The following is a 27,839-nucleotide window of genomic DNA, read 5'->3' as shown; positions in this document are numbered from 1 at the left end:
TGTAGAACTTAGAATACCCTGGTTTCTGGATTGCCCTGGTGATAATAGTATTTTTGATTTCATAAAGTCACTCTTTAGAAACCCACATGAATTTGGCTCTAAATTAAATAAAGTATTTTGCAAGTCCTGGATGTGACAGGCATTGAAAGTAACCATCAGTTCCAGAGTTTGCATTTATCAGTCTACCACCAGTGAGGAGCATAGCCTTTTTCAAACACGTATCTCTTTAAAACAAGAAACAGATTATAAAGCTCTGTAGTGTATCACACCAAATCTACAAAAGCATTTGTCTTTTATTTTTCTCTTCCAGATGTATAGAAAGGTGTTCTTACATGAAGAAGGGTGTGAAGGCTGAACAATCATGGATTTTTCTGATCAATTGTGCTTTAGGAAATTATTGACAGTTTTGCACAGGTTCTTGAAAACGTTATTTATAATGAAATCAACTAAAACTATTTTTGCTATAAGTTCTATAAGGTGCATAAAACCCTTAAATTCATCTAGTAGCTGTTCCCCCGAACAGGTTTATTTTAGTAAAAAAACAAAAACAAAAAACAAAAACAAAAGATTTTTATCAAATGTTATGATGCAAAAAAAAAAAAAAGAAAAAAGAAAAAAAAAAGAAAACTTCAATTTTCTGGGTATGCACAAAGACCATGAAGACTTATCCAAGTGCATGACCGGATTTTTGTGGTTTTGTTCATTTTGTGTTTAATTTGTGTTTTTTTTTTTCCAGCTGTATGAAATGGGCTTTCTGAAGTTTAAATAGTCTGACTTCACCCATGGTGTTCTGTGCTTGCAGTGCGAGTGTTGCTGTAATTCAGTGTTGCCGTCAGTGTCTCTTTTCTTAGCTTTCTGTCTTTCTTTCAGCGTAGTGTGAAGTGTCTTATCCTTTTCTATGAATTCCAATTTGCCTTAACTCTTTTGATGCTGTAGCTGTTTCAGTAAAAGTTAGTTCAAACTAATGATGTAGAATGCTTTGACCAAATGAGCTGGTCTATTATGCCTTGTAAAACAGCAGCATAGGGCTTTTAAAAGGTAGTCAATAAAAGTTGCTGAAATTTTGGCTTTTTTAAATATGTAGTAGGTGTTTTTAATGATTTTTCACATAATGTGTAAGGTAGTGAAATGCAAGAAGGGAAAAATGTTTTGTGTGAAACACATTTTCTGACTGGGGAACTTTTATTAGGGTAAATTGTTTGTAAGGCTGTATGCCAACAGTTTCCTCTGATAGTTTGACTGATTTAGGATATCTGCTGTATGATGCAATGTAAAGTCTTTTTTGCCTTTTTTCAGGAAAAAAAAAAAAAACTAACTTGATGTACTAGATTTAGTGTAGGTAGTGTTGGGGTTGGGGACGGGGGGTGGGGGAGGGGAGTCACTGAATGTTTTGTCCTTCCTTTATACTAATGATAGTGCTTTAGAATGAGAATTATGCCTGAAATCTGGCAAACCGAAACATGTTGCTATTGCAACCAAGTGGCAAAAGCTAAAAGTAAGGATTTATCTTCAAACATAAGCTGAGATACGAATAGAAGCAAAACGATTGGCTACTAGCTCTCTCTCTCTCTCTCTATTAGGTAAATTTGAAAAATAAAAATGACTTGGCACTTTTAAAGGTAACTTCACCAAAGACCGAAGAGCCAGTAACCAGTAGCTCCAACTTGTCTCAGCATCACATCTTCTGTGCTCTTTATTTTTGCCGGACCAGTTTGCGGTTAGGAGAATGTGCCTTTTTTGTACCTTTGCATTTAGGTTTTATAATTTTAATTGATGTATGGACACACACAAACAAAAAAGCATGAAGGAAGATTTGGATCCAAGCAGTGCCACACTTTACGTCATCACTACAAGTGTTCAAGTGTAAAGAAAACCAATTTTGAAACTATGAAATTCCTGATTCATAAATACACAGTTATTTCTACTTTAGTACATATAAGATAATTCACTGTTATTAAAGCTCTTTTATTAAGGCAATTGCATATGTTTTAAAAGCAATGGTAAATTAAGTTGTCTTCCAAAACTGTGTACTTGTCTGGTCAGCTGTGTATGATCAGTTATCTACCTCAGAGTCTATTTTCTTTTGTGCTGGGACAGGTTGCTGGCCCTCCCTGTTTCCACAGACCAAATCCTCCTAGCTCAGGAGCTAGGGCTAAGCAGTTGTTTCTTTCAAGTATTTTTTAGTTCTTAAATTTTATGCTTGTATTTGATGATAGATGTCAGTGACATTTCATAGTTTCAAAAGTCCTTGCTGCTCTGAGAAGTGTAGATTCTAGTGAAAATTACATAGTCATAAGAGAAATGTGTTTTTGTTTTTGTTTTTGTTTCATTTTTTTAAAGTTGTGGTATTATTGGTTCTATGCTCCCTGGAATATTACTGCTTTGTGAAAGTCCAGACTGAACGCAGCACCCTCTGTGTACCTAGTACAGTTATAAACCTGGGTCTCTCACTACTTGATATTTTTGCATTAGTTAAGACAGAAATTTGATAGCTCGGTTAGAGAGGAGGGGAAATCTGCTGCTAGAAATGTCTGAACTAAGTGCCATACTCGTCTGGGTAAGATTTGGGAAACATAACCTCTGTACATAAAAAAAGATCAGTTAAACATCACATAGTAGACAGCCATTAAATTATAAAAAAAATTAATTTATGAAGAAAGACCTTTTGTACAGATTGAAAAAAAAAGATTTTCATAGAGATATCTATATGATCAAGAGAGTTAATTTTTTATTTTTGTTTTACTAGTGCCACAGACTTGCCAGTGGTAACTTATTTGTCCGGTTCAAGATAACTCTGTAGTTTTCTTTCCTAGGACTTGTTGTTAAACGCCAAAAGACATTTTTGAACTGTACATTTGATCAGATTGTTAGCTTTTCTGTTTTATTTCTTTTGAGAACCTTTGAATAAAAAACATCTGAAATTTTATTTTTCCTGTCAATTTTTTTAAGTAGATTAAGTATATCAGAATTTCGTTTCATTTCTGATCTCTTTCTTCAGCTCAGTAGATTAGTTTGAAAGTGAGTTGAAAGTTATGTCAGATTCAGTATATCCTCAAAATACATTTCCTTGAAAAGAATTGGAAAAACCATTCCAACCCCCTTTTGCTGGTTATTTAAATCTGTGTGATGACCAGAGACGTCAACCGTCAACTCCGCACGTCAACGGTCCGCCCGGCAAATATCCATCCCAAAATACACCTCTAGTGGTCTGTTCTTAAAGACCAAAGAACCAGACCCTTTTTCTTCCTCCTTTCTTGCTGCGACCCCTCAACTATTTCATTGCTTGTCAATGCTCAGCAAGGAAGACTGCCTAGCAGCAGCCCTCCCACCTGTGGTAAGGAAGCATGTAGGCAAGAACCTCGGGATGATCTTATCTATGCGTTTATGACCACGGTCCTCTTTCAGAGCTACCTGTTCAGCTGTTCCCGATTGGAGGCTCCCATGCAGCATTCACGGAGGAGCAAGAACTCCTCTTTCCCTCACTTGACTGCTTTATAGGAGGCACTTAATATGCAAAATAGGCTCCTTCTGCCCAAAGTGGAGTAAATGTTTTAGTGTGGTGGTTCAGTATTTACTTCCTGGTGTCCAGTGGCTCTGTCATGGTGATAAAAAGAGTGGACAAGGAAAACATGCAGTCCAACTCCATTTCTGGGTGCCTCCCCTGCCATCTGGATGGGGTGTGGGGTGAGTTAGATAAGGGAGGGGTCAGCACCTAACTTGCCGGAGCCAAGAAAGCGCTGGTACTTGATGGCTGTTTGAGAGAAGGAAACTCATTCCTCTGATGCTAACTGGTGCTTCTGAGAGCAAGATGTCAGGGAGGAGAGAAGCATGGCCTCTTGAGACAAACCCAGGCTGCTAAGAATGTAAGCTCTGGTCTCACTTTGCGTTCCAGCCACACACCTAAGTGGCCCTTCCTGTGACCAAAGGTAAGAAAGAAATGGAATTCAGGCTGCTGGGCACCTTCAATTTTGTTCACCTTATTTTTGTAGCTTCTCGCCGCTGAAGCCCGCGGCCCTCCGTCTGGCTGTGTTACGTACTGAAACTGGTAAACACTCAGGAGCACCAATCCACGGAAAAGGGAGGATCGAGCCAGCGATGGTGGTTCACAGTTACCGCTCCCATACAACTAGAGGGGTTGTGGCACCTTTGGGGATAAACCCCACGTAGCTGAAAGCTCTGAGACTGACGTGGAATTCTGGGGTTGGAGGAAAGAGGGTGTGGCTGATGCTCTGTGGTCTACGTGTTCCCCCCCCCTCCCCCCGTAGTTGCTGGGATGAGGAAAGCCAGGGAGTGGAGGGGGAAGCCCCGTTTTCCACCCCACTGCCACACCTTTCATGGCCAGTGGCTCTAGGTTTGTCCGCTGGAGCTTAAATCCCACAAATACTGATTTAAAATTCACTAGGAAAAAGGCAGTGCCTCCCAGCCTGAGCCGGGGCTCAGTGAATGTTAAGATATGACTGATTATATCCTCATTCCATTAGGGTAGCCAAAAAGGAAAAGAGCCAGCGCCACTGGGACAAAGGTCACCGACCTCTCAACCGCCCTGCCGCTTCCACAAAAAGCCTGAGATGTCAAGTAGGTGGGGGAGGGAGGAGAGCCGGGAGCTCAGGGTTTGAGGAAGGCCAGGCAGTCTCTGCCCCTCGAATAGCAACGCGATGAGCTCAGCCCCCTCAGTCCAGGCCGAGAGCCAGATGGCGGTCACGTGGCCTCCGGGCGCCCCGGGTGCAGGGTCCTCGGCACAGCTGAGGGGTGCGCGCCGAGCTCCGCCGGGCGAAGGAATTCCAGCCCCGCGAAATGGCTCCAGAGAGTCTCCGGTGACTCGCTCGGGGGCTGCGGAGGGCAAGAGAGTGTGTGCGCTTGAGCCGCTAGAGGGAGGGCGTTTTGTTTCTCAGCCGTCAGACGCGAGCTCTGCAGGCCGGAAACCCAGACCCGCGGCGGCGGACATCGGGAAGCCCCTGAGCTGAGGTTTAGCCTCTCGGGGCACACAGGCTGGGTCACAGGGGTCTTGAATTTGGGGTTCCTCCTCAGACTGGAGCGCAGGCTGTCGCCTGTGCTGGCAGCGCCCTCATTGTGAGCTTTGTTGGTCAGATGGGGAGTGACTGAAATGTGACTTTGAAGGTTCGGGGAAGCTGGGGGCGGCTAGGGAGGAAACCACGCGCCTTGCCACACCACGTGACTCAGCACGAGCAAGCGATGGCAGGTCTCTGGGCTGCTCAGAATTGAAAACGTGGCTTTGAATTAAATAATACGATTTTTTTATGCGACTCTGAGAGACTTAAGATTTGATTTAGGCTATTCCAGTGCTCACACAAGACCCAGACCATAAACCAGACTGCAGGGATTGCCTATCCTCTAGTATCCTTGAAGCCACTTGCCCTACTTGAACACCTTGGGGGACCAGGTACTGCCTGCCTCACAAGGCATCAGGTATCTTTAGGGAACAGCTCTCAAACTTATTTGCAGAGGAGTCCAAATTGTGACTTTGAAATTCCCAGTTACTGGCCCTAGTGCTGCCAACCAGGATGCCACAGAGTCAGTCAGTCATACTTCAAGTGTGGAAACGTGACTCCATGTTTCTGCTCTTCTGTGGGTTGAGCATTCCTTCCAGCTTTAACTCTTCCTCGTCAGCCCTGGTCACTCCACATCATCAACTCCCCTTCCAGATGTACCACAGTTGACTCAGGATAAAACCCAAAACCGGAGGGAGAACTTGGGGCTTCACCTGTCTCCTCTGCCCTGCCGGATCTTACTATTACAGATGAACTGGTTTCCTTTTTGACTTCTCAGACATACCACAATTCTTAGAACTTGTAGCCAGTGTAAATCCCTATGTTGCTTTATTTTTTAAATGACAGTGGTTATGCTAAAGACATGCAAGATAATATGAAGTCATTTTAAAATGAAGATATTTTAATGACATGGAAAATGCTTAGGATATAACGTGAATAAAAAGTGTTAGGAACAACTGTAGATACAGTATGATCAAAAGTATGAAATAAGTATAAAACCCAAGGAGAGGCTGGGCACAGTGGCTTATGCCTGTAATCTCAACACTGGGAAGCCAAGGCCAGAGGATTGAGTGAGACGAGCCTGGGCAATGTAGCAAGACTCACCTCTACAAAAAAATTTAAAAATTAGCCTGGCGTGGTGGCACACACTTGTAGTCCTAGCCACTTGGGAGGCTCAGACAGGATTGCTTGAGCCCAGGAGTTTGAGGTTGCAGTGGCTGCTGTGTTCACGCCACTACACTGTAGCCTAGGTGACAGAGAGATAGAATGTCTCAAAAATAAATAACAAGGAGAAAGTACTTCAAAATGCTTATCAAGTGAGAGGATTATAGAAAGGTTGTATTTTCTCATTTATACTTCCCTGAATAATTTTTCCAGTTTTCAACAATGAAAACATTTTATGATCAAGAAAAAAAATTCTTTAAAAATGTTGTCACATTATCCTGAAATTATGCAAGTCGCTATGCTCATATTCCAACTAAACACGTTTGATCGATTTTTGTTGTTGTTGTTTAAAAGATAACTGCCCCAAGCGTTGGCAGACACAAAGATGATGTGATGTGGTCCCAGTCCTCAAGGGACAATCTTAGAGACACAAGTCTATAAGTGACAATATTATAAGGAGAAGTAAGAAAAGATCTAAATAAAGAGCTGTAGGAGTTCTGTGAGGGGGCGAAGATAATGAAAACATCTCTCCTGAGATTCTCAGTATTTCCACATTTCCAACCAGTTCCTTTTTTACTGATCAGAATTCACTTGAGAGCAGCCATTTTCCTCACCGGTTCCTCTACCTTCTGAGAGATGAAATTGTCAGGCAGACAGACAAAGTCTTTTATAGTTCTGCCCTTGCCAGAATGAGACTTGGAGCAGATGTCCAAAAAGTTGACATTGCTGTCACTTCTGCTCTGAAAATACTAGAGTGTGTAAGAAGAAAGAACTGTCTAAAAAAAAAAAAAAAAAATCAAGCAGGGTGTCGGATACTTTCCAAGTAATGTCATTTTGACTTCTTTTACCCTTGGTCACATGTTCTCCACACATCAGATTATGGATTTGCAAACACCTGTATCGTTTTCCCATGTCCTCCATATATCTTGAGAACTATTTGTTATTTTCTTCAGGGAAGCCTAGGCAGGAATGCCATTTTATCCACTTTGTAATTCATGTCTTTGACACATGTTCAAGACCATAAATATTGTTCCTGGCCTCCTAGCCAGGAACAACAATTTTTCCTAAGAAATACATGAAGGAACTTCCATTACTGTTATTTTCTCCTAACATTTAGTTCAATTTTATTGAGAAGATTTTGTATCCTTCAACTTAATTCTTCCAATGATCTGGAGTTTTTACAAACCTGTATTTTACCAAGATTTGAGGCAACTGTATAGGAAACACAATTAATTAGAAATGTAGAAATCTGGACTTGATACATTAACAGGGAAGAGACATAAGGAATACATAGAATGTAGCTCTATAGGCCAAAAGTTCTCCACCATCACTACAGTTAAACTTCAATAATTATGTTTCCTGGCAACCAAGGTGAAAAGGGAGAAAAGAACATGCACCTGTAGCTCTTGCTGTCAAAAAGAATAAAGCCTGCCAGATTTTCTGGAGAAAGATAGTATTTACTAGCTTTGTACAGGGGCTGCTGCAAGGGGTACTGGGTGGTGTCCACCACATTTCTCCACCAATACAATGACAATTTCCCAAGCCTGTTCAGATAGGACCCATTCATAAAAGTCAAGGACGGCACAGCAAGGCACTATTTCATGATAGTGATTCTGGTAGGCTATAGACTCATAATAGGTATTCTGAGTCTTGTCACATGTTCTTAAGTGATATACCTCATCCCTCTCACAGAGCCCATTGCAATGACTCTGAAGGACAAAACAGCTCTGCAACAGCAAAAATGTTCCATATCCTCCTTTTATTTCCACATTTGGCCCTTCACATGGGAAAAGAGATGCAGGCCACAAGTCCTCCTGCCACTTACTTGGCACTTCATGTTATACCTAAGACACCAACCAGTTTCTTCCATTCCACCCAAAGCAGCAGCTCAGAGGTGAGTCGCTGAGCTGGCTGATTTGGGCAGTCGCTGCCTCCTCTGGCCAGTGAGTTGGGAGGTAGGATGATGACCCTTTCCATTACCTAATACTGCAGCCTTCCTAGGGCTCTCACAAATCATAGTGCTTTTTTATTCTGCCATCAAAGGACCCTTGAGAGCTGAGGAGTGAGAATAGAGAGCCCCAGGGATGCAAGGCAGAGATAGCCCAGTGTGGCCCACCATAAACATAAAATTTCTGAAAATTCTCATGCTTTGTTCTAAATTCATGGGAATTTTGTTTACCTCATAATGTCTATTTTTCCCAAAAGTGGGTATGCCATTTGATTAAATATTTTTAAATTTTGAAACACAGAAGTTGCAAGTACAATATAAAGAACTTGTATCCTAATTTACCCAAGAGCAGATTACAGAACTAATGCTCCCTTACCTGCTAAAAACAAGGACATTCTCTTACATGACCACAACACAACCATCAAAGCAACACGGACTCATTACTACCAACTAAACCTCAGACCCCAGTCAAGTTTTACCAATTATTCCAGTAATGTTCTTTATTGCAAAAAGATTCAATTCAAAATCACACATTAATTATGTCTCTTAAGTTTCTCTCAGTCAGAAATAGCTCTTCGGTCTTTCTTTGACTTTCATGACTTTGACGCAGTTGAAGATTATGGGCCTGTGATTTTGCAGAGTATCTCAGATTGGTTTGTTTGAAGTGTCTGCGTTGCAGAAACTTTTTGGCAGGAATATCAACAAAGTGAAGCTGTGTTCTCCTCACTGCACCCCATCAGGAGGTGAGTGATTCCACTGTTTCTTTACCTATGATGCTCTCTTTGATCACTTAATTAAGGTGGTGTCTGCCAGGCATCTCCACTGTAAAGTTACCTTTCACACTTTGCAGTTAATAAGTATTTTGTGAGGAAGTGCTTTGAAACCATGGAAATACCCTAAACGTCCTCAAACTTTTAATTTATTCATTTACTTTATATGAGTATGGACTCAGAATTTCCTGTTTTACTCAATGGATTCTAATCGCTTGCAGTCATTACTTGTGATATTCAAATTATCCCCAGTTAGGCCCGGTGGAGCCCTGCAAGCCAGCCTCTGTGTTTTTTAGACATGTCCCTGTCATTCTTTAAGCATCGCCTTGCCTACTGGCACCACAAGATGTTTCAGGCTTATTTTGTATTTTTTTTTTTTTTTTTTTTGAAACAGAGTCTTGCTTTGTCACCCAGGCTAGAGTGCAGTGGCATGATCTCAGTTCACTGCAATCTCTGCCTCCCGGGTTCAAGCAATTCTCATGCCTCAGCCTCCTGAGTAGCTGGGATTACAGGCGTGTGCCACTAAGCCCAGCTAATTTTTGTATTTTTAGTAGAGACGGGGTTTTGCCGTGTTGACCAGGCTGGTCCTCAAGTGATCCACCTGCCTCGGCCTCCCAAAGTGCTAGGATTACAGGCATAAGTCACCACGCCCGGTCAGCCCTAGTTTCCTTTGATGGAGAATGACATTTAGAAGCTAAGGTTTGGGTACTAGGTATACTCTTTGCTACTTGCATGTCACTGTTCCCAAGCCTTTTCAGTAGACAGGGTTAGGGAGTGTATGTGTGTGTATGTGCATGTATATGTCCACACACATATTTATACCTTGTCTGTAAATATTGGAAAGCATGTATTTTCAACCACAGGTTTCATTTTCCCTTTCCTTTTTTTCTTTCTTGGAGACAGAGTCTTACTCTATCACTCAGGCTTGAGTACAGTGGTGCCATTATGTAGCTCACTGCAGCCTCAACTTCTTGGGCTCAACCAATCCTCTCACCTCAGCCTCTCAAGTAGCTAGGACTTACAGGCACACAACACCACACCCAGCTAATTTATTTTTTAATTTTCAGAGAGAGGGTCTGACTATGTTGTCCAGGCTAATCTCAAACTCTTAGACTCAAGCAGTCCTCCTGCCTCGGCCTCCCAAAATGCTGGGTTTGCCACTGTGACTGGCCCCTTCCCATTTTTGTAATTATTTTCTGATGGTAAGAAGCCTGGCTCCCAATATCTTTGATCTACTTATTAATATGGTTTGGCTCTGTGTCCCCACCCAAATCTCATGTTGAATTGTGATCTCCAGTGTTGGGAGAGGGACCTGGTGGGAGGTGATTAGATCATAGGGGTGGGCTTCTCCCTTGCTGGTGTCATGATAGTGAGTGAGTTTTCACAAGATCTGGTTGTGTAAAGGTGTGTAGCATTTCCCCCTTAGCTCTTTCTCCTGTCACCATGTGAAGATATGCTTGCTTCTGCTTTGCCTTCTGCCATGACTGTGAGTTTCCTGAGGCCTCCCTACCAGGCCTCTTGTACAGCCTACATGCAGAACCGTAAGTCTATTAAAACTCTTTTCTTTATAAACTACCCAGTCTTAGGTAGTTCTTTATACCAATGTGAGAATTGACTAATACACTTACCCATTGCTCACTCCCTCTGTGTGCAACCAATCTCCCATTGCTAGCACCACCCACTTTGCCATGCAAATGCCTTAGCCCAGCTCACACTGCTCAGACTCTGATACCTTGCTCTGTGTGGGAGTTTGGAGGTGGTGAGCAAGTTGGTTCTCCTCCTACTCTTTGCCCAGAAGCAAAAGAGAACCACATATTAAAGAAGAGAAGTAATTCTGCCATAAGAGAGCAAGTACTCTCCACAAGAAGGGACATTTTGTGATGCCATAAATTTGCCCCATGAAGTCTGCTTATGTCTCACTGTCATGTGGAATGTGCTAAAAGTTTGAAACAGTTGAAGGGCAGGAAGGGTGTGGAAGTGGAAAATCCTAAAAAATATATAAAGAGAAGTAATGAGAGGGTGACATAAAGGAGGGAAAGGAAGTAGAAAAGAAAGACTTAGTAAGATAAGTGAGGCCGGGCGCGGTGGCTCACGCCTGTAATCCCTGCACTTTGGGAGGCCAAGGCAGGCGGATCACGAGGTCAGGAGATCGAGACCATCCTGGCTAACACGGTGAAACCCCGTCTCTACTAAAAAACACAAAAAATTAGCCGGGCGCGGTGGCGGGCGCCTGTAGTCCCAGCTACTTGGGAGGCTGAAGCAGGAGAATGGCGCGGACCCGGGAGGTGGAGCTTGCAGTGAGCCGAGATCGCGCCACTGCACTCCAGCCTGGGCGACAGAGTGAAGACTCTGCCTCAAAAAAAAAAAAAAAAAAAAAAAAAGATAAGTGAGAAAATAATATAAGTAAGAGAAAGTAAAAAGTGTAGGAGAAAAAGAAGATAAAATGAACGATTGATTAACATCCCCTTTCCAAAGCTGTTCCCTGAAGGCCTAGTAAATCGGCTGGTAATAGGCTTGTAAGATACAATCTCTCAGCCACCAACTTTGGCATGTATTAAATTAAGGAAACAGCAATGTTTCTACGATGTCAGCAGTGAGTTACTATCTTTGAGGCCACAAATCCAGCTTTCCACAGAAACTCAAATGCAGCAGCCTCTGGATCTTCCCAGGTATTTTTCAAGTGCCTCCCAAGAAAAGCACTTCACAGAGCACAGGGACTCATCCTCACCAGTTGAACCATCTCATTAACCATGAGTTAATTCTTAAATTTCTAAAATAAATGCTTTTGAGTTTTTGAGAATGAAAAGAGCTTCAACCTTCTGTGGTCATGGGGAAGTGTGAATTCCCCAATCTAATTCATCTCATCTGTTTCATCCTCCAATTGGCCCTCTGCACCATTGATCGGTGCTGCCAACTCCATTTGTCTCCATGTGCCCACCTTCCATTCCACCTCATCTTACTGCAATCTAGTATCTGCCACAAGCTCTTCATGCATGGAGGGTCAGAATCCTATTCTCAAGTAAAAGAATCCTTATATAATGACCTCTTTGCTGCATCTGTCATAAAAAAAAACAGTAGGAAGAGCCCATGGGTTAGAGGATGAGTATTGGCAAAGACCAGCAGAGAGCCTGAGGAATGCAGCTGAGAGGGGGCTAGTCCTCATGGGCAGCAGGGAGCTAGGCTTAGGGTAGCAGGGATATAAGTGGCTTCCCATGTGTAGTTGTACTGGCTTTGTGGATACTGCAAAAGAGTTCCCCTCCTTTCTCCTAAAAAGAGGAAACTAGGTTTGGCTAAACAAGGATGCAGTTCGTGGTTACAGGGGCTCTGGTGCACTGAGTGTTGTTCCAGTGGCTTCAAAAGACAGCTGTGGCAACTGGGGAACCAACCATGCTGCTCCAGGGCCTGCCATGTGCTCACCATCCACCCCAGTCCCCTGTGTCTCTGCGACTCTCCCTATCCTGACCTGGTAGTGGCTATCATGGGTCTCTCAGAGTCTTGGCCCTTCAAGCCTGAAGAATAGCTTTAATAGCCCAATGTTGCCACTGCCTGAGTGGGGTGGTGGAATGTTCTCCTCATTCACACCTCATCACAGAACCAGAGACGGTGGGGCAGATGGAAGGAGTGCATCTGGGTATTATTCTGAAGCTGAGGCTTCATAAGGAGGTGCCCATATGTCTCCCTCCTCCACTGTACTGAGAAATGGGTATCACACCTTTGTCTTCACTGGGTCCTTTCCTTTCCCCCAGCCCCACTCCTAGTGCCTCACACACATGGATACCTAACCTGCCACTTACTCAAACTGCAACTTTAGATCAATTGGGGATGAAGGAGGCATACTATTCTTAGAAGTCTTTACTGCCATCTGCTAGAAAATTGTCAGAAAGCCCATACAAATGTACAATGACTATGTGAATGGCACCCCCATAGTTGTGCAGTGTGTAGCTTTCTCACTGCAAGCTGCAGTCTGTTCGATGGTTGAAAAAAATTCAATGCTTGTAGCCAATGCTTATATTCATTTTTGCTAATAATTCTAAACTCTCAAAATGGGGTTCCCAGAAGTGCTAACAAGGAACAATGATCTAAATTAACATTAATTACTCCCTTTAGGTGGAAGATCCACCAAATATTTAAGTTCAGATCAGCCAGAAACTGCCAGCACAAGGGGCTTGAATGATTTAATAAAACAGCCAGTGATAGATGTGAATGTTTTCATGGCTTAATGATTTTTTTTTCCATGTGGAACTAGGAGGCTGGCAGTTTGCAGACTATAGCAAGCACAACATCAAAATTTGTCCTCAAGTTGTTCCTGCTGGGGGCTGGAAAGAGAAGACTGGCAGGGTGTGGGCCATCCAGCTGAGCCCATGGTAAGGGGCGCTGACAGGGTCGTACAGTGCGTGTTTGGCTGAGTAGGGTGAACAGGTTGCTCACGAAAAGCTGTGTACCAGAAAGACTGCTTGGTCCAGCAGAAGGCAATGTTTTCTCATTTGTCTGCCCATAGGGGATACGGTTTTCTCATTCTCACAAGGACTAGCACCATACAAGAGATTCCAATTGTCACTGCAATGCTGAGCCTAGTAACAGCAGTTCCCTGAAATTAGCATCTCTTGTGCGATCCACAAAACCAAACACCCTGGCTCTTTCTTTCCCTTTTCTACATGAAATCATTCATAAGCCTGTCATGAAATCTCTGTGTTCTAAGTTCAGCTCAGTGACTTTGTGAGCTGGAAACTCTCTGTTCCTGCAGATTACTCTTTTCTGCTGTCTGTATCTCAAGAGACTGACCTTCAAGGGTGGCGTTAAACAAGCTTACTTGCCTCTGACTTCCATCTGGTTTGGCCAATGAGAGATGCTGGCAGACCAGTAGGCTGCCAGGCGGGCTGGAGCAAAGATTGATTAATGCTTCCTCCCTGTGGGCCACAGGTTGGCAGTGTCCATGTCATGGGCTGAATTAAGTCCCCCCAAATTAATATGTTCAATTCCTAACCCCCAGTACTTCATAATGTAACTCTGTTTAAAGATGGGACCTTAAAGGAGGTAATTAAATTAAAATGAGATCATTAGGTGGGACCCTAATCTAATATGACCAGTGGCCTTATAAAAAGAGGAAATTTGGACACAGGTGTGGGCACAGAGGGAAGATCATGTGAAGACTGAAAGGAGAGAGGCCTTAGAAGAAACCAACCCTGCCAGCACCTGTATCTTGGACTTGTAAGAACATAGATCTCTGTTGCTTAAGTTACCACATCTGTGCTAGTCTGTTATGGTACCTGAACAAACTAATACAATCCCTCTACCAAAGTCACAGCTGCAGTCCATGCCCCCACTCCTAGAGCTCCAGTTCTCTCCTTGGGCTTGGATCATGGCATCCTCTCCTTACCCCTTCAGGCTTAGGAGAAAGCAGGAAGGGTCCCTGCTACTGCTTCCCTACCACTGCTGGTTCCTCTGAACTGTGCACATGCCTTTGTAACTGCCTTTATTCAACTCTTCTTCAGTTACCCCACTCCAGTGTACCGGGTATTACTTGCAGGAACTTAGATGGATCCACTTGTTCCCCTCACTATTTGCCTGAGCTATTCCTAAAAGGTAATCCTACCTAGTAGAAATAAACCAAAATGGCTTATCAGGTGAGCCCCCTTCTGTCACATTACTGTGTAAAAAGTATTTTCTAAGATTTCCATGGTGGCAAGAAGCTGCTGGAATATGCAACCTAACAGCTCTGCAAAAATAAAGGTACTGAATTGTAACCAATGAATGAGAAACTGACTGCTTTGACACAAAAAAAAAAAAAAAAAAAAAAAAGTATGCTATGGAGAGGACACTTTGAAGGTGAATATTTAGAATTGTTTCCACCACTGAGAAGTGTTGGTTCTGAAAACAGTATTACCATTATTAAAAATTCTGATATGTGCATGTGCTGAAAACTGAGAAATGGAATTTTTCTACATTATTTTAAAATATTTTAAATGCAGGCTGGGCACATTAGCTCACATCTGTAATCCTAGCATTTTGGGAGGCCAAGGTGGGAAAATCACTTGAGTCCAGGAGTTCAAGACCAGCCTGGGCAATAAAGTGAGACCCAGACTCTATAAAAAATTTTTAATTTAGCTGAACATGGTGGTGCTTGCCTGTAGTCACAGCTACTTGGGAGGCTGAAGTGGCAGAATTGCTTGAGCCCAGGTGGTCGAGGCTGCAATGAACTATGATCGTATCACTGCACTCCAGTCTGGTGACACAGCAATATCATCTCTTATACAAACAAACAAAAAACCTTTTAAATGTACAATTTCAGAGAGCTTTGGACATATCTTTATGTCCAAAAAAAAAGGGTGGAAATCAATATATTAAAAGAATATCTCCACTCCCATGTTTATTGCAGCCCTATTCACAATAGCCAAGATACGGGTTCAACTTAAGGGTCCATCAATAGATGAATGGATAAAGAAAATTCGGCATATATATATAATGGAATATTATTCAGCCATAAAAAAGAATAAAATTCTGTCATTTGCAGCAACATGGATGGAACTGGAGGCCATTATGTTAAGTGAAATAAGCCAAGCACAGACAGACAAATAGCACATGTTCTCACTCATGTGGGAGCTAAAAAAGTGGATGATTGCTAGAGACCAGGAAAGACAGGAAAGAGGGAGAGATGAGAGGGAAAACAAGAATATAAATGTGTTTATTACCACTGAACTGTACACTTAAAAATGGTAAAGATGGTAAATTTTAAATGTCTATTTTACCTCAATAAAAATAAAGTGTAAAAAAACTGAGAAGTGGGGTTTTTCTAAATTATTTAAAAATCTTTCAAATGTACAATTTTAGAGAACACTGAATATATCTTTATCTGTCTCTGTCTCTACATATCTATGTAAAAATGGTGCATCAATCAGACTTCTTTGCCTTCTGACTTTCTCTGGGTTTGGTCAATGGGAAGCACTTTGATTAGAATATAAGAACTATTGATTGACCCAAGGCAGATGAAAATGTATTGGTAAACTTTCAACAGACCCTTTGCATAGCTGGTGGATGTGGGTGAAAAAGTGAGTCTAACTTAGCAATTACAGCCAATAATGCCCTTCTTGCATTATCTCTGTAGTATTGTTTTAGCCATGAGAATCACTAAAGCCAGGTATCAAAATAGACTGATCTTAGAAGCAGACTTCTGAATTGTGTCACAAAGTGTTATACCAAACTTTTCAAATGAAGCATATTCAGTTCAGTTACATATAAATATAAAAAGAATATACAACCTTAATAGGAAAGCAGAAAGCAAAAAGGGTTTTGTACCATCAAGAAAATAATATTATTTCATCTGTTCCTCATTCTTTTTCATTTTTTGTTTTTTGAGACAGAGTCTTGATGTGCCACCCAGGCTGGAGTGCAGTGGTGTGATCTTGGCTCACTACAACCTCCGCCTCCCAGGTTCAAGCAATTCTCCTGCCTCAGCCTCCCAAGTAGCTGGGATTACAGGCCTGCCCCACCACACCCAGCTAATTTTTGTGTTTTTAGTAGAGATGAAGTTTCACCATGTTGGACAGGCTGGTCTCCAACTCCTGACCTCAAGTGATCCACCCGCCTCGACCTCCCAAAATGCTGGGATTACAGGCGTGAGCCACCGCCCCAAACTCTTTGCTTCATTCGTTAACATTTTCTCTTTGTCTGTTTTTAATTACTATGTTAGTTCAATAGTACATATAACATATATATAATTTACAAATAACAAGTATTGGGAGTATCTGCTTAAAAACCTTTTCTGAATCCAGTGAGCCATCCAAAATGCCTGGAAACCACTGAGCATTACACCATAAGGGGCTGTAAAATAAAAAAAATCTGTACCCAGAATCTTAGAACTTCAGATTGACACATTCAATGTGTGTCAACGAAAGTGGGGGATGTGAAGGAGGAACTGCCAGCGCCACGCAGCTTCCCACATTAGTCAGGAGAGTATGTTCATTTAGTTGAACCATTTCTCAGAACGTTTTGGAAATATTTGGAATGTACTCGGAGGCCTAAGGGACCACCCAGTCAAAACCCAAACGAAAGTCTTCCAAAGACAACATGGGACAAAATGAGGGTCAGCTCCTCCCAGCTCCACATCCGGCCAGCGGTGGGCTGGGCAGGGCAGCCATCTTGTCCCACTCTGGCCACTTCGCGCATTCCTGACTGTCACAGGGGGCCTGAGCCTGGGGAATGAATGTTATCACTGCAGGCAGTGTTTACAGGTGACAGAGAACACTCCAGTCACGTCAGAGAGAAGAGCCATTTAGACTAGACTAGGGGGCAGTACCCCTGGAGCTGAGCTTTCTTGCCTTTCCCCTAATGCCTCCAGCAAAACGAGACTCCGGTTCCAGGCGGTGCTGTGGACAATATGCTTATTTACTGCCTGACCTTTCAGGCAAATGGCTGTGAAAATACTTTGGTGGCTTGGAGATATGACTATACAGTTTTGTAGTGAAAGCTGCTTCCAAACTGCTTTCTGTTATTTTTTCAGGATTCCTCACTGATTAAAATCTGATTACAAAACAAGGGACCTAGAGAGACGTTCACTTCACTACTTCTCTACAGATGCCTCCTGCTGCTTCCAACTTTTCTCCTTTAAGGCAGGGTGAATCTAAATCATGGTCTCAGCCCTGAAGGAGGCACCAAAGCAGTTTCGTTGCCCTGCAAAAAGCTTCTAGAGGAGCTCATCTGAATGCCTGAAGAAACCAGCCGCCTTTGCAATTATCTAAAAGGAATTGAGTCATTTTAACAAGACATTATTTCAGCCATCCATGGTCACAATCATCTCTTTGAAAAAAAAAATACTGGTGGTTTGTTGTTTTGTTTTGTTTTTGTTTGTTTTTAACATCCATTATGGAATGGTCTGATTAGACAATGGGGTTTCATAATCTAAGGAGGTGAGCCCATCCCTAACCTCCTGCTGTGCTCAGGGGTGGGGCTTCTACACACCAGGAAACTCCAGATAAATGGAAGCACAAACCGCTCTGCCCAAAACCACACTCTGTGGTGCCAAGGCTGGCAGATCCTGCCATTTTACAGACTAGGACCTCCAAACTGGGTTTTCCTCTTTTTCATCCCTGCAAAGAATAAGAAAGCACATAGTCCCAAGTCCCTTTCTCAAGATGACCCTCCAAATGGACACCTGGAACAATCAAACAGCCTCCGACCAAGAGGCATTGTTATTTACTCCACACACCATCCTCCAGCTTGTTGCAAAACCTGTCTGCCTTCTCACTGTGAAGGGTGATGCACACACTTTTAATCCATTTGGCTTTTTGAAAAATGAAGGCGAGGCCTTGATTTACTGTGGTTTGCCTACCCTACTCTATAATGCCAACAGATTATTGGGACTGGTGGCAGCCTTGTCCATCATGTTTTATGGCTGGGGCCATTCCCATCTTGGCTGGGAAGCTGAGGGTGGAATTTTAACTATGAATTTTCTTGTGTTTAATAGGCTAAAGTCAAAAGGCCACATTCTGCCTTCAGATATGCATGAACAACTTCCAACTGGAGTTACTCATGTATATCTGAATTTAGTTAAAATATTCCAACACCTAGCCACCATTAAATAACATACTTTTTTTTTCTTTTTAAACCTTTTTAATGTGCATATAGATGAGTAAAACAGCATGTATAAATTAATCAAAATTATTCACTCTTTTTGAGGAAATGTTTGGTTTTTAAGAAACAGTCATTTGGACATTTTACTCTCCAGTCCTGCTCATCTATTCTACCTTGATACACACTAACCACTGAGCTTCTTCAAGCTTATCTTGAAGGGCTTATTAGCCTCTACCCTTCCTGTTACTTAGCGGGCAGCTGTGGTAGAGTGGAAACACACAACAGGGCCGGATTCAGAAGAAGCAAGATCAAAGTCCAGCTCTAATAATAGTTAAATGAACTTGGGCAAGTCAATTAATCATCTCAGTATCTATTCATCTGTAAACTGTTGACTTCATAAGATTATTGTGTGAATTCAATAGATAGTGTTACCTTTTTTTTTTTCTAAAGAACTTTGCCTGTTGCATATGCAAAAAAATGTAACAAACAAAAATCCAGTGCTGATGAAGATAGTAAGGAGAAACTTACGGTCACACAATGAGAGAAGGAGTATAAAATGGTACTACTCCTTTGGAAAGCAATTGCAATTAATATATTGATAATATTGACCATTTAAAAGTGCCCTCTTTGATCCAATAATTCCACATATGAAAATTTGTCTTTACCTCTATATGTAAAGCTTTTCTTCATAGTATTTTTATCATGGAAAACAAGTGGAAACAATCCAAATTTTAAGCAAATAAGGGAATGTTTAAGCACACTGTCATATACACTTAACAGAATACTTGAGTTAAATTCTTGTAATGTTAAATGAATAAAAATTAATTCAAAATACATATTCTGCATGATCACATCTTAGTAACAGAAACAACAAAAAAGCCTTAAAAAGGACTAGAACAAGTAGAAAAAATTTTTCAGAAGTAATTTTTAGAAGAAAATCAGAAAGTGCTTTGGATACAAAGAATATAGGAACATTTCCCCTCTTTGAATACTTAATACTATCTACATAGATGGCATAAAGTATATATTAAATGAATTTTTTAAAGTGTTATACGTTAGCTCCTAATTAGCAAGAACACGCTGCTCAGCTAACTTTTCAATTAATCAAAACTTTACCTTAATTAGCCCTGGAAAATAGGTTTTTGCAGTGGTTGTATCTTATTTTTCCATCCAGCTATCTATAGGATCATAGAGATTCAGGCTAACACATTTGGCATTTGGTCAAATGGCAAAAGCTTGGATTTAGCCGTCGTCACAAGGAGCAACATCAAAGGAATTCTGAAACATTGCTCCCCACATACAGCATGGCCCATGTCATTTGATCTTCAAGAATGCAGAGCAGTGGGTGATGAATGTTCATGACAGGAGAGCCAATGTATACATTTCCATCAACAGGAGGAATGGGTGCAGGCCAAACTAGCAATGGGTAGTACGCTGTAAGCACAGACAGCCATTTGCAGAGGTGTCAGCATATTGTACAGAATTATACATAAGGAGGGACATGTGATAAATAAAATTTCATTAATTTATAGAAATAAACCAAAGCATCCAAAATAGGCAACTCCATGCATATTTGGTCTTCTAACCCACAAGAAGTAATATTTATTGCCTTCATATGAAAGCCAACTTTAGTGATATTCCTTTGTGATAATATTATGATATACCATTTTGTATTCCTAGCATGTCCTACAACCCTCGTTATGGTGCACTTATGAGCAGAGCACCACAGTCAGTACACCAAGAAAATAAAAGGTAGTTTGTATTGAGACAACCCACTTAGAGAAATGAATTTTACAGAGGGGAGAAATAATGTCTCTATGGCAGAAATTAAGTCAGTTCTTGAATTTCAAATGGAAGTGTCTCCTCACAGCTGAGTTATTTAAAGAGCAAAAGACCAAACATGCACCTCAATTACAGGAAATTAAAAGCCCCATGAAAGCTCACAAAATCATCAAAAGTTATAAATGAAAGGTAGCTTATAAATCTTCTATTACCCACCACACAACACATACACACATTTTTATAGATGAGGATACAGCCCAGAAAGGTTAGATATTTTTCCAAGATCACACAGTGAGTAAATGGTAAAGCCAGGATTCAAACCCAGGACTCTTGGCTCTCTCTGTTTTTCTTGCCTCAATGCTCCACAAATACCAAAAGGCTTGCAAGCTGCAAACCTGAACCAGTACTGTTTATCAGACATTTGGGAAGAATTGTAACATGATGGAAAGAGCTTTCAAGTCAGACTGGAGTTCAAATCCCGACTTGGTCACTTACTTGTATGGCCTTGGATAAGTCAACCTCCAGGTCATTTATAAAGCAAACATCGTGACTCCTATCCGCAGTGTGGTGGTGAGAATCGAATAAAATAATGTACACTAAGTGCCAAGCAGGGGGCCTGGCACACCATGGGAACTTGAGGAGTATCTATTATTACTATCACATTACTTCCTTGGAGGCATACCCAAAGTCCTGAACTTTCAGTCTTAGGAGAGTATGGGTCCAAATTCTTCATCCTTCTCGACAAAGCCTGTGTGGATGTTTCTGTTCACGGCTGTGCTGCACCAAAATAAATCTAATTCAATCTGGACCATTAAATGCTTGGCACCATGTTTTACGCTAATCTCATCAGTTGTTATTTTCAGTTTCTAGTTTACCCAAACAATCCATTTTTAGAGTTAGTGACCAAAGCTGCCAATAAAATAGACTTATCTCGAAAACACCAGGATCCTCCTGAAGGAATGTCAATACACACACGTAGCATACGGCAATGCTTTATAAGAGTTTGACCACTGGCCTGCAGTTGGCCAGCTCAACTGTAAACTCAGTACTATTTTGGGGTATTAATATCTATAAGTGCTTAATATCCCAGCCACACTGCCATCCACTAGGTTTGAATGTCCTTTATGGAGTGAACTTGATCCTCCGGTTTCACTTTTGGTCTCTCTCCAGAGAAGCTAATGTACTGGCATAGTTCTGCCATTTGTCAGCCAGAAGTCTGGTTACACATTTGCTCGTCAATCTAAACCTAACCTATTCTCATATGAGCACTTGGGGTTTCATGTAAATCAACCAGACGTTCTGTCATTCACCAGCAATATCTCTCCATAGTATTCTACACCCATGTGCCTTCATGAAATATTTCATTATGCCGGTGGAAGAAATATTCAAATGAATGTGCTTTTTCAGGGATGGTGACACCAGAATGTTTTAAATCTGTTCATTACCACAACAAGGATAAATGGCGTTTCTGCCAAAGACTTTTGATAACGGGTGCAGTAATGCATGCCAGCACTTTCTGAAATTAAAGGTTCTACCCTGAGAGGTAAGTAGGATAATGCATGGCTAACAAATGCAAACCCAAATTTCAGAACTGAGTGTTTCTTGTCAGTGTCACCTATCGCTTCCAACAGACGCTGCCTTAGGGAGTTTGTAATGTCATTTCTGCTCTCCTGACATGAACGTCCAGGTGAGCCTACCCCAACGTTTGTAAAAGAGCGGATCCTTATTAACTTAGCATGCTTTATTGTGATTTTTCTTACATTTGGACTCACACATGTTTTTAACAGCTGCATTTTAAAAATCTGCTATGGTTTAAGAACAGTATTTCATAAAAGCCTTAGTTCATTATTCAGTAAAATATTTTAATAACCAGTTGAACAGTCTCTCGTTAAGATTTTAAGATATTTGTTTCTGATTGTACTAATTAATTGTTAAAGTTTTTTTTTAAAAAATCAGTGATGAGACTCGTCTTCACTAACTTTTTGGCATCTTCAAGAGGCACAAAGGAAATGAGGAACTGGAAATTTAAAACAGGAAAATAAATATCAGTTCATATTTGCATTGACATATGCATGACATCGGACCAGTTAACTTCAGTATCTCTGGATTGTAAAATGGTGTTTTAGTGTAGAACTAATACATGAGAATTATGGAGAAAATGGAGAGAAAAGGGCTTCCAATTCAGGTTATCTATGAAGAGCATATTTTATTCTTACAAGTGTCTGAAAATACCTGGTATCATTACTATTCACCATGAGAACTTTCGGAAGTATGACCACTAGCACTGTAAAGAACAAAATCCAATATCTGTGGAAGGCTATTCATCCAAATAATGTACCCTCTAAAATTAAAAAAAATCACAGGTAGAGCTATATTGTATTGGCTCGTAAAATACCTAAAATGGACAGAATCTGATCAGAGAGTAATAGTTTTCTTCTCCTATTTTTTTAGATTCTGAACAGGCTCAGAAAGAAAGTTTTTTAATACAGGGTTTTGAATATAAAGTCATTTGGTCATAATACAAGTATTGGTGTCTGCCTAAGGAAAATTTTGTGCCTCAGTGATATGCAAAAACGCCTTCCTCTTTAGAGTTCTCCTTTCTTCATTCCCCATTCATTCCCATTGTAATCTTTTTCCTCTATCTGACTTGCTCCCTCTAGTGTTCCCTGGATGAAGTACAATAGCTAAAGCTCAATTTACAAACACACAAAATCCTATTACTGCAATCTCTCAATGTTTTCCCCAGTTACCATACACTAAAGCAAACTTAGCACCAGATGTTTTGGCCTTGTGAGTTGTAGGTGACAGCAAGAATTTTTAATCAGAGAGTGGAATATTGTATTCCAACTTCAGATCCTCAAAGGGGGCATTTATTTCTAATCTGATTGTTAGGGTTAGGTTCCTTCTCTGCCTTTGAATCCTTGTATTGGAATTTACTTTTATTGTGATATGCAGAAGGGGAAAAGATACTCTAATGAACTAAAGCATGCAAGCAGTCATTTCTTTGACATATTCCCCAGGAGTAGAACTTACACTGATCTTCTAAATTACCTAAGAGATTCAAGGCATTTTGACTCAAGAAAAAAGCGATCAATTCTTTAATGGTTTTACAAAAACTATAGGCATATTCTCAGCCACAGAATCTCTTAGTCAAACCAGGAGGAACAACCACTTGGGAGGTGTATTTCTTATGGGCACTTTTTCTTTACAGAGAATAAACACTCCCAAAGCTGTCAGCTGCCATTGCTGCTACTTTGGAAATCAGCCACACCCAAGATGTAGTTATAAGAGCTAACTACAGGCCAAGGTCATCTGGGGATCCATCCAGCCTGCTCACAGGCATGGCAGCCCAACCTGGTCACAGTGCATGGGCCTGTCAATCCAGGCAGGCCAGCCCAGATTGCTATTTTAGGTTGGAGTTCTTGAAAGAAGGCCCTTGACTGTCCTTCACGCTACTGGCATTCAGCTTTGTACTTAGCCATTCTGAACCATTATCTACTCTATGCCCTAACTGTTTCTCTCCTTTGCAATATCCTACCTCTTTGGGGAGCCCCATAGGAGGTTGATAGATATGTCAAATTGTAATATTAAAATGATTATTTTGTTTAATAACACAAAGTTCACCCATACATACAGCTCTGCTACATCAGGTTACGTCTACCAAGTGCCTGAGCAGGAAACCTCAGGCTTGTTTATCCTCCTCCTTCACTTGGATCTGCCGTTCATCCTTTCCTCTTTTATGTCCACTGGCATTATAGTTCATCCACATTTGCCTAGACTGCTACGCTAACTTTCCAAGCACTCTCCCTCCCTCCAATTCACCAACATACTACCGTTGGTTATCTTTCAAAACAACAAATCAGAATGCATTTCTCTTCTGTTTAAAATTTTTCACTGGTTCCCTATCATATATAAGATAAATTTTGAATCCCCTACCATCTTAGTCTGTTTTGTGCTTCTATAACAGAATACCACAGACTGAGTTATTTGTAATGAACAGAAACTTGTCAGCTTACAGTTCTGGAGGCTGGGAAATGCAAGATCAGGGGCCAGCATCTTGTGAGGGCCTTCTTGCTGCATCATCCCATGATGGAAGGTAGAAGAACAAGACAGGGTAAGAGAGAGGCAAAAGGGAGCTCAACTTATCCTTTTATAACGAACCCCTCCCATGATAATGGTGTTAATCCATTCATGAGGGTAGAGCCCTCATGGCCTGATCCCTTCTAAAAGGTCCCACCTCTTAGTACTGCTACAATGGTGATCAACTTTCCAACACAAGAACTTTGGAGAACACAAACACCTACAGCACCTCGACTGCTATTCAAGATTATTTGAGATCTAGAAACTTGCTATTCAAGATTATTTGAGATCCAGAAACTCCTGCCCACTTTTCCAGCCTCATCTCTCATTATTCCCTCCATACTATCTTTCCCTCCTCACATGAAAATACCCTATGCTTTGGCCGAACTAAGTATTTATTGTTCCCCAAACCCATAGTGCTTTTTCATGTCTTCAGATCTGTCTAGTGGAATCTTCTCCCTTTCTTCAAGAATTCAGTTGAGCATCACTCTCTGATGGTGTTTTCCCTGACTCCTCACACAACTTATTTACATACGTATGGTTAGTTCCTTCATCTATGGTGCTCCCTGGGCCATTATGCACTCTTAGTTTTTGTATCTCTCTCTCTCTCTCTCTCTCTCTCTCTCTACACACACACACACGCACACACACACTTTGAACCCTCCTATTAGGCTGTGAGGTTCTTAATGAAGGGATTTAATGTTGATTTTTGTGTTCCCAATATCAATAGCCATACCTAAATTAAATCTGTAAGTAAATATTGTTATATTAAGTTAACAAAAATTTAAACCTCATAAGCAAATCAGCTAGTTGCATTCAAGAAAATATATTTGAATCCAATTCCTACCTTTACTTATGTCTTTCACTAAGTAGAACTTGACTTACCAGGTTCCAAGTTGGGTTGTAGTCTAAGGCACGATATCTGCACTTGAGGAAAACTGATGTTTCTGCCAAAAGATGAACTAGAAAATTCTTGGGGACCAGGGAATTAGATTGGAGGAAAAGAGGCAAGAGCAAGGATGTGCTGGGGCTGGCTTGCTGCCCCATGTGAACAGTCCAATTTTTGAAGACTTAGGGAGCAAAGAGGCTGTTAAAATTGAGACAGACACCATTCATGGCTCATACATATACTATGCCTCTAGGCTATCTCTTCTCTATTTAATACATGTACTCTCCACTCACCTATGCAATTCCCAACTTGGATGTAGAATTAACCTGGTAAATTTGACTTCAAGATCAATAACCAGCACAGTTCCTACTTTTGCTTTTCCTGATTAGTAATTTTCACCACCTGCACTCCTCTCTCCTTTTCTTTTTTAAAATCACAGGCATCCAAACAGTGATAAGGTTGACCTTGAGATGTAGGAGGAGGGAACTGGTATAGTACCCTTGCACAGAGTTTCTGTGATTTCACAAGCACTTTTCTTATGTAGCCATGTCATCTTCGTTATCTGAGCATGGAACAAATTGATACAGCAGTGAACAGAATCTGGCCTTCCATTGGATTGACCAGCATAGCGTGTTATTAGTTCAGAACTCTGTAGGCTGGCAGTTTGGGCTGGGCTTAGCTGGGCAGTTCTTCTGTAGGTCTCCTTTGGGCCAGATGGTTGGTCTAAGAGAAGCCTGACACACATATGGGGGGTAACAGGCTGTCTGCTAGACTGTGGGCCCCATTTCTCCGCTAAGTGGCCTTAGTTTGAGCTTATGTACATGGTGATCCCATGGATCTGGAGCAGCAGGAGTCAGCCAGCCTCAGTGTGCAAGCGTTGTTCAAGTCTCTGCTTGTACTGTGTTTACTAATATCCCAATTGTCAAAACAAGCCACATAGTCACACCTAAAATGGAGTGGAGAAAAACACTTTTTTAAAGTAAGAATGTCTTTATTTGTAGATGACATGACTGTCTACATCAAAAATCCTAGTGAATCTATAACAACATATTAGAACTAATAACTGAGCTTAATAAGATCACAATATACAAGATCAATGTATAAAAGTCAACGTGAGAAATTGATTTCTTCATGGGAGGGGTAGAAAGAGGCAAGAATAAAAGAAAGAAAGGCCTTTGTGGTCATTTTGTAATCTACCACAGAGGCCTTTTCAAGGTTCTCTATATGAGGCCTGGGTGTCATTTGCAGGATTCCTCTGCTTTCTTTAGTAAATTGATACTCATGCGTTGGTGCATTACTCTGCATGAATTTGACCAGACCATAGGGTGGGTACCCTCTCTGCCCTGGTGAGCCTGATGATGACATGGAGTAAGCTCTGCCTAGCAGCTGTGTGCAACGAGCTCAGACTAGCCCTGTGAGCAAAACAAATAAAAACAAATAAACAGAACACCCCAGCCCTCACTGAGGAGCCTCCCATCCACTTCAGAGAAATGGAAGGACAAGGGAAACCTAAAGATATCTAAAGGAAAGAAATGGCAACATACCCCATGGCAAGCTTGGGGAAATAGGATGTTTTAGAAGAATTTGAAGATCTATTTCTAAGCCCCCATCCTCACTCAGCAACAAAGGAAATGGCACTTAACAAGCAGCTGCTCCCTTCCAATAACCTATAAACTCTCTAACTGGATACAGTTCCCATCACTTTCTTGTCCACTTTCAATTGTCTCTTAACACTGAAACCAGGTTTTGCTTGCCATTTGTCTTGGCACTAACCCTATTGTATAGAAAAATTGAGGAGGATTTTTTTTTCTCACCAAAATGTGAAAACTACAGATAGACCAACAAGGCTCCGATTTTGTAGAGAAAAGAATATTCCTGTGTCTTAAATATACAAGAAAAATGCGTGAAAACAATGCACCTTAAAATGCTGTTATGAAACAGCTTCATTCATTCATTCATGTTGCCCACCTGATCCCTACAGTTATGTGAGTTTTCCACTCTTGACGAACAAATACTTGCCCTATTTTCCAAGCTAAGTCTTGAATAACTTGTAATGTTTTACTTCTTGCAGCATCCTGCACTTTGTGCAAAATCAGGAGTGAGAAGTGCCAATAAATATTTGATTGACTAATTGACAGCTTGGGTCAAGGTTCTGGAAGAGAATAAATACAAGGGAAAGGCATTCCCTTTTTCATTTAGACCATATTTTGCCTAAGCCAAATGGATGATTTACAGCTAATCATTGCATCTTAACCAGAGACAGCTGGAGCTTACTGCTTGCCTCCTGCCTAGTTGTCTTTATTCTTTCTATAAAGGCAGAAAACAGAAGGGCTCTGCACACAGCAGTCACAGACGCTCATCAAAGACAAACCACTGACATGGAAACTGAACAAGAAAAGGCTTCCTGATTCAAGGCTGGCTTTTGGGAGCCACGTTCAAGCACGTCCTAAGTAGCACAGTCAGCAGCCTTTTTCCTTCACTCTTTAGGGGCTGAGGTTGAGGAATAAGACTCCCTCCATTTTCCAACAAATAACCAATTTCAGTGAAATAAAAAAAGGGGGGTGGGGCAGTGGTGCAGTCAGTCATTCATATGCCAAGTTGTAGCCATGTTAGTATTTCATGCCAGTAAT

General features: G+C 41.3%; 2 protein-coding genes across 14 annotated transcripts in view; both read left to right on the top strand.

Annotated features, from left to right (window-relative positions):
- RBMS1 (RNA binding motif single stranded interacting protein 1) overlaps positions 1-2,926 on the top strand; it is a 214,896-nt gene extending 211,970 nt beyond the window's left edge. For 6 of the 10 annotated variants that reach the window (XM_021923651.2, XM_021923650.2, XM_021923654.2 and 3 more), the window contains exon 15: positions 311-590. Coding sequence is in view for 2 of the 10 variants with exons in the window: in XM_031651305.1 (XP_031507165.1) it covers positions 311-355 (45 nt within the window). In the remaining 8 variants the exon portion in view is untranslated. Of the gene's footprint in view, positions 1-310 lie in introns of all 10 variants that reach the window. The other 4 variants (XM_031651305.1, XM_031651304.1, XM_021923656.2 and 1 more) reach the window with 2 other exon arrangements.
- A 3,205-nt stretch (positions 2,927-6,131) lies between these two features.
- The window catches only part of ITGB6 (integrin subunit beta 6), a 162,634-nt gene continuing 140,926 nt past the window's right edge, over positions 6,132-27,839 (top strand). The window contains exons 1-2 of one of the 4 annotated variants that reach the window (XM_031651299.1): positions 6,132-8,864; positions 17,389-21,783. The gene's annotated coding sequence lies outside the window, so the exon portion shown is untranslated. Of the gene's footprint in view, positions 8,865-16,489; positions 21,784-27,839 lie in introns of those variants that run through there. The other 3 variants (XM_031651303.1, XM_031651301.1, XM_031651300.1) reach the window with 3 other exon arrangements.

The sequence above is a fragment of the Papio anubis genome, chromosome 10 (genome assembly GCF_008728515.1).
Source record: "Papio anubis isolate 15944 chromosome 10, Panubis1.0, whole genome shotgun sequence".
In the NCBI taxonomy this organism is placed as follows: Eukaryota; Metazoa; Chordata; class Mammalia; order Primates; family Cercopithecidae; genus Papio; species Papio anubis.
This window is presented reverse-complemented; position numbering and strand designations above follow the sequence as displayed.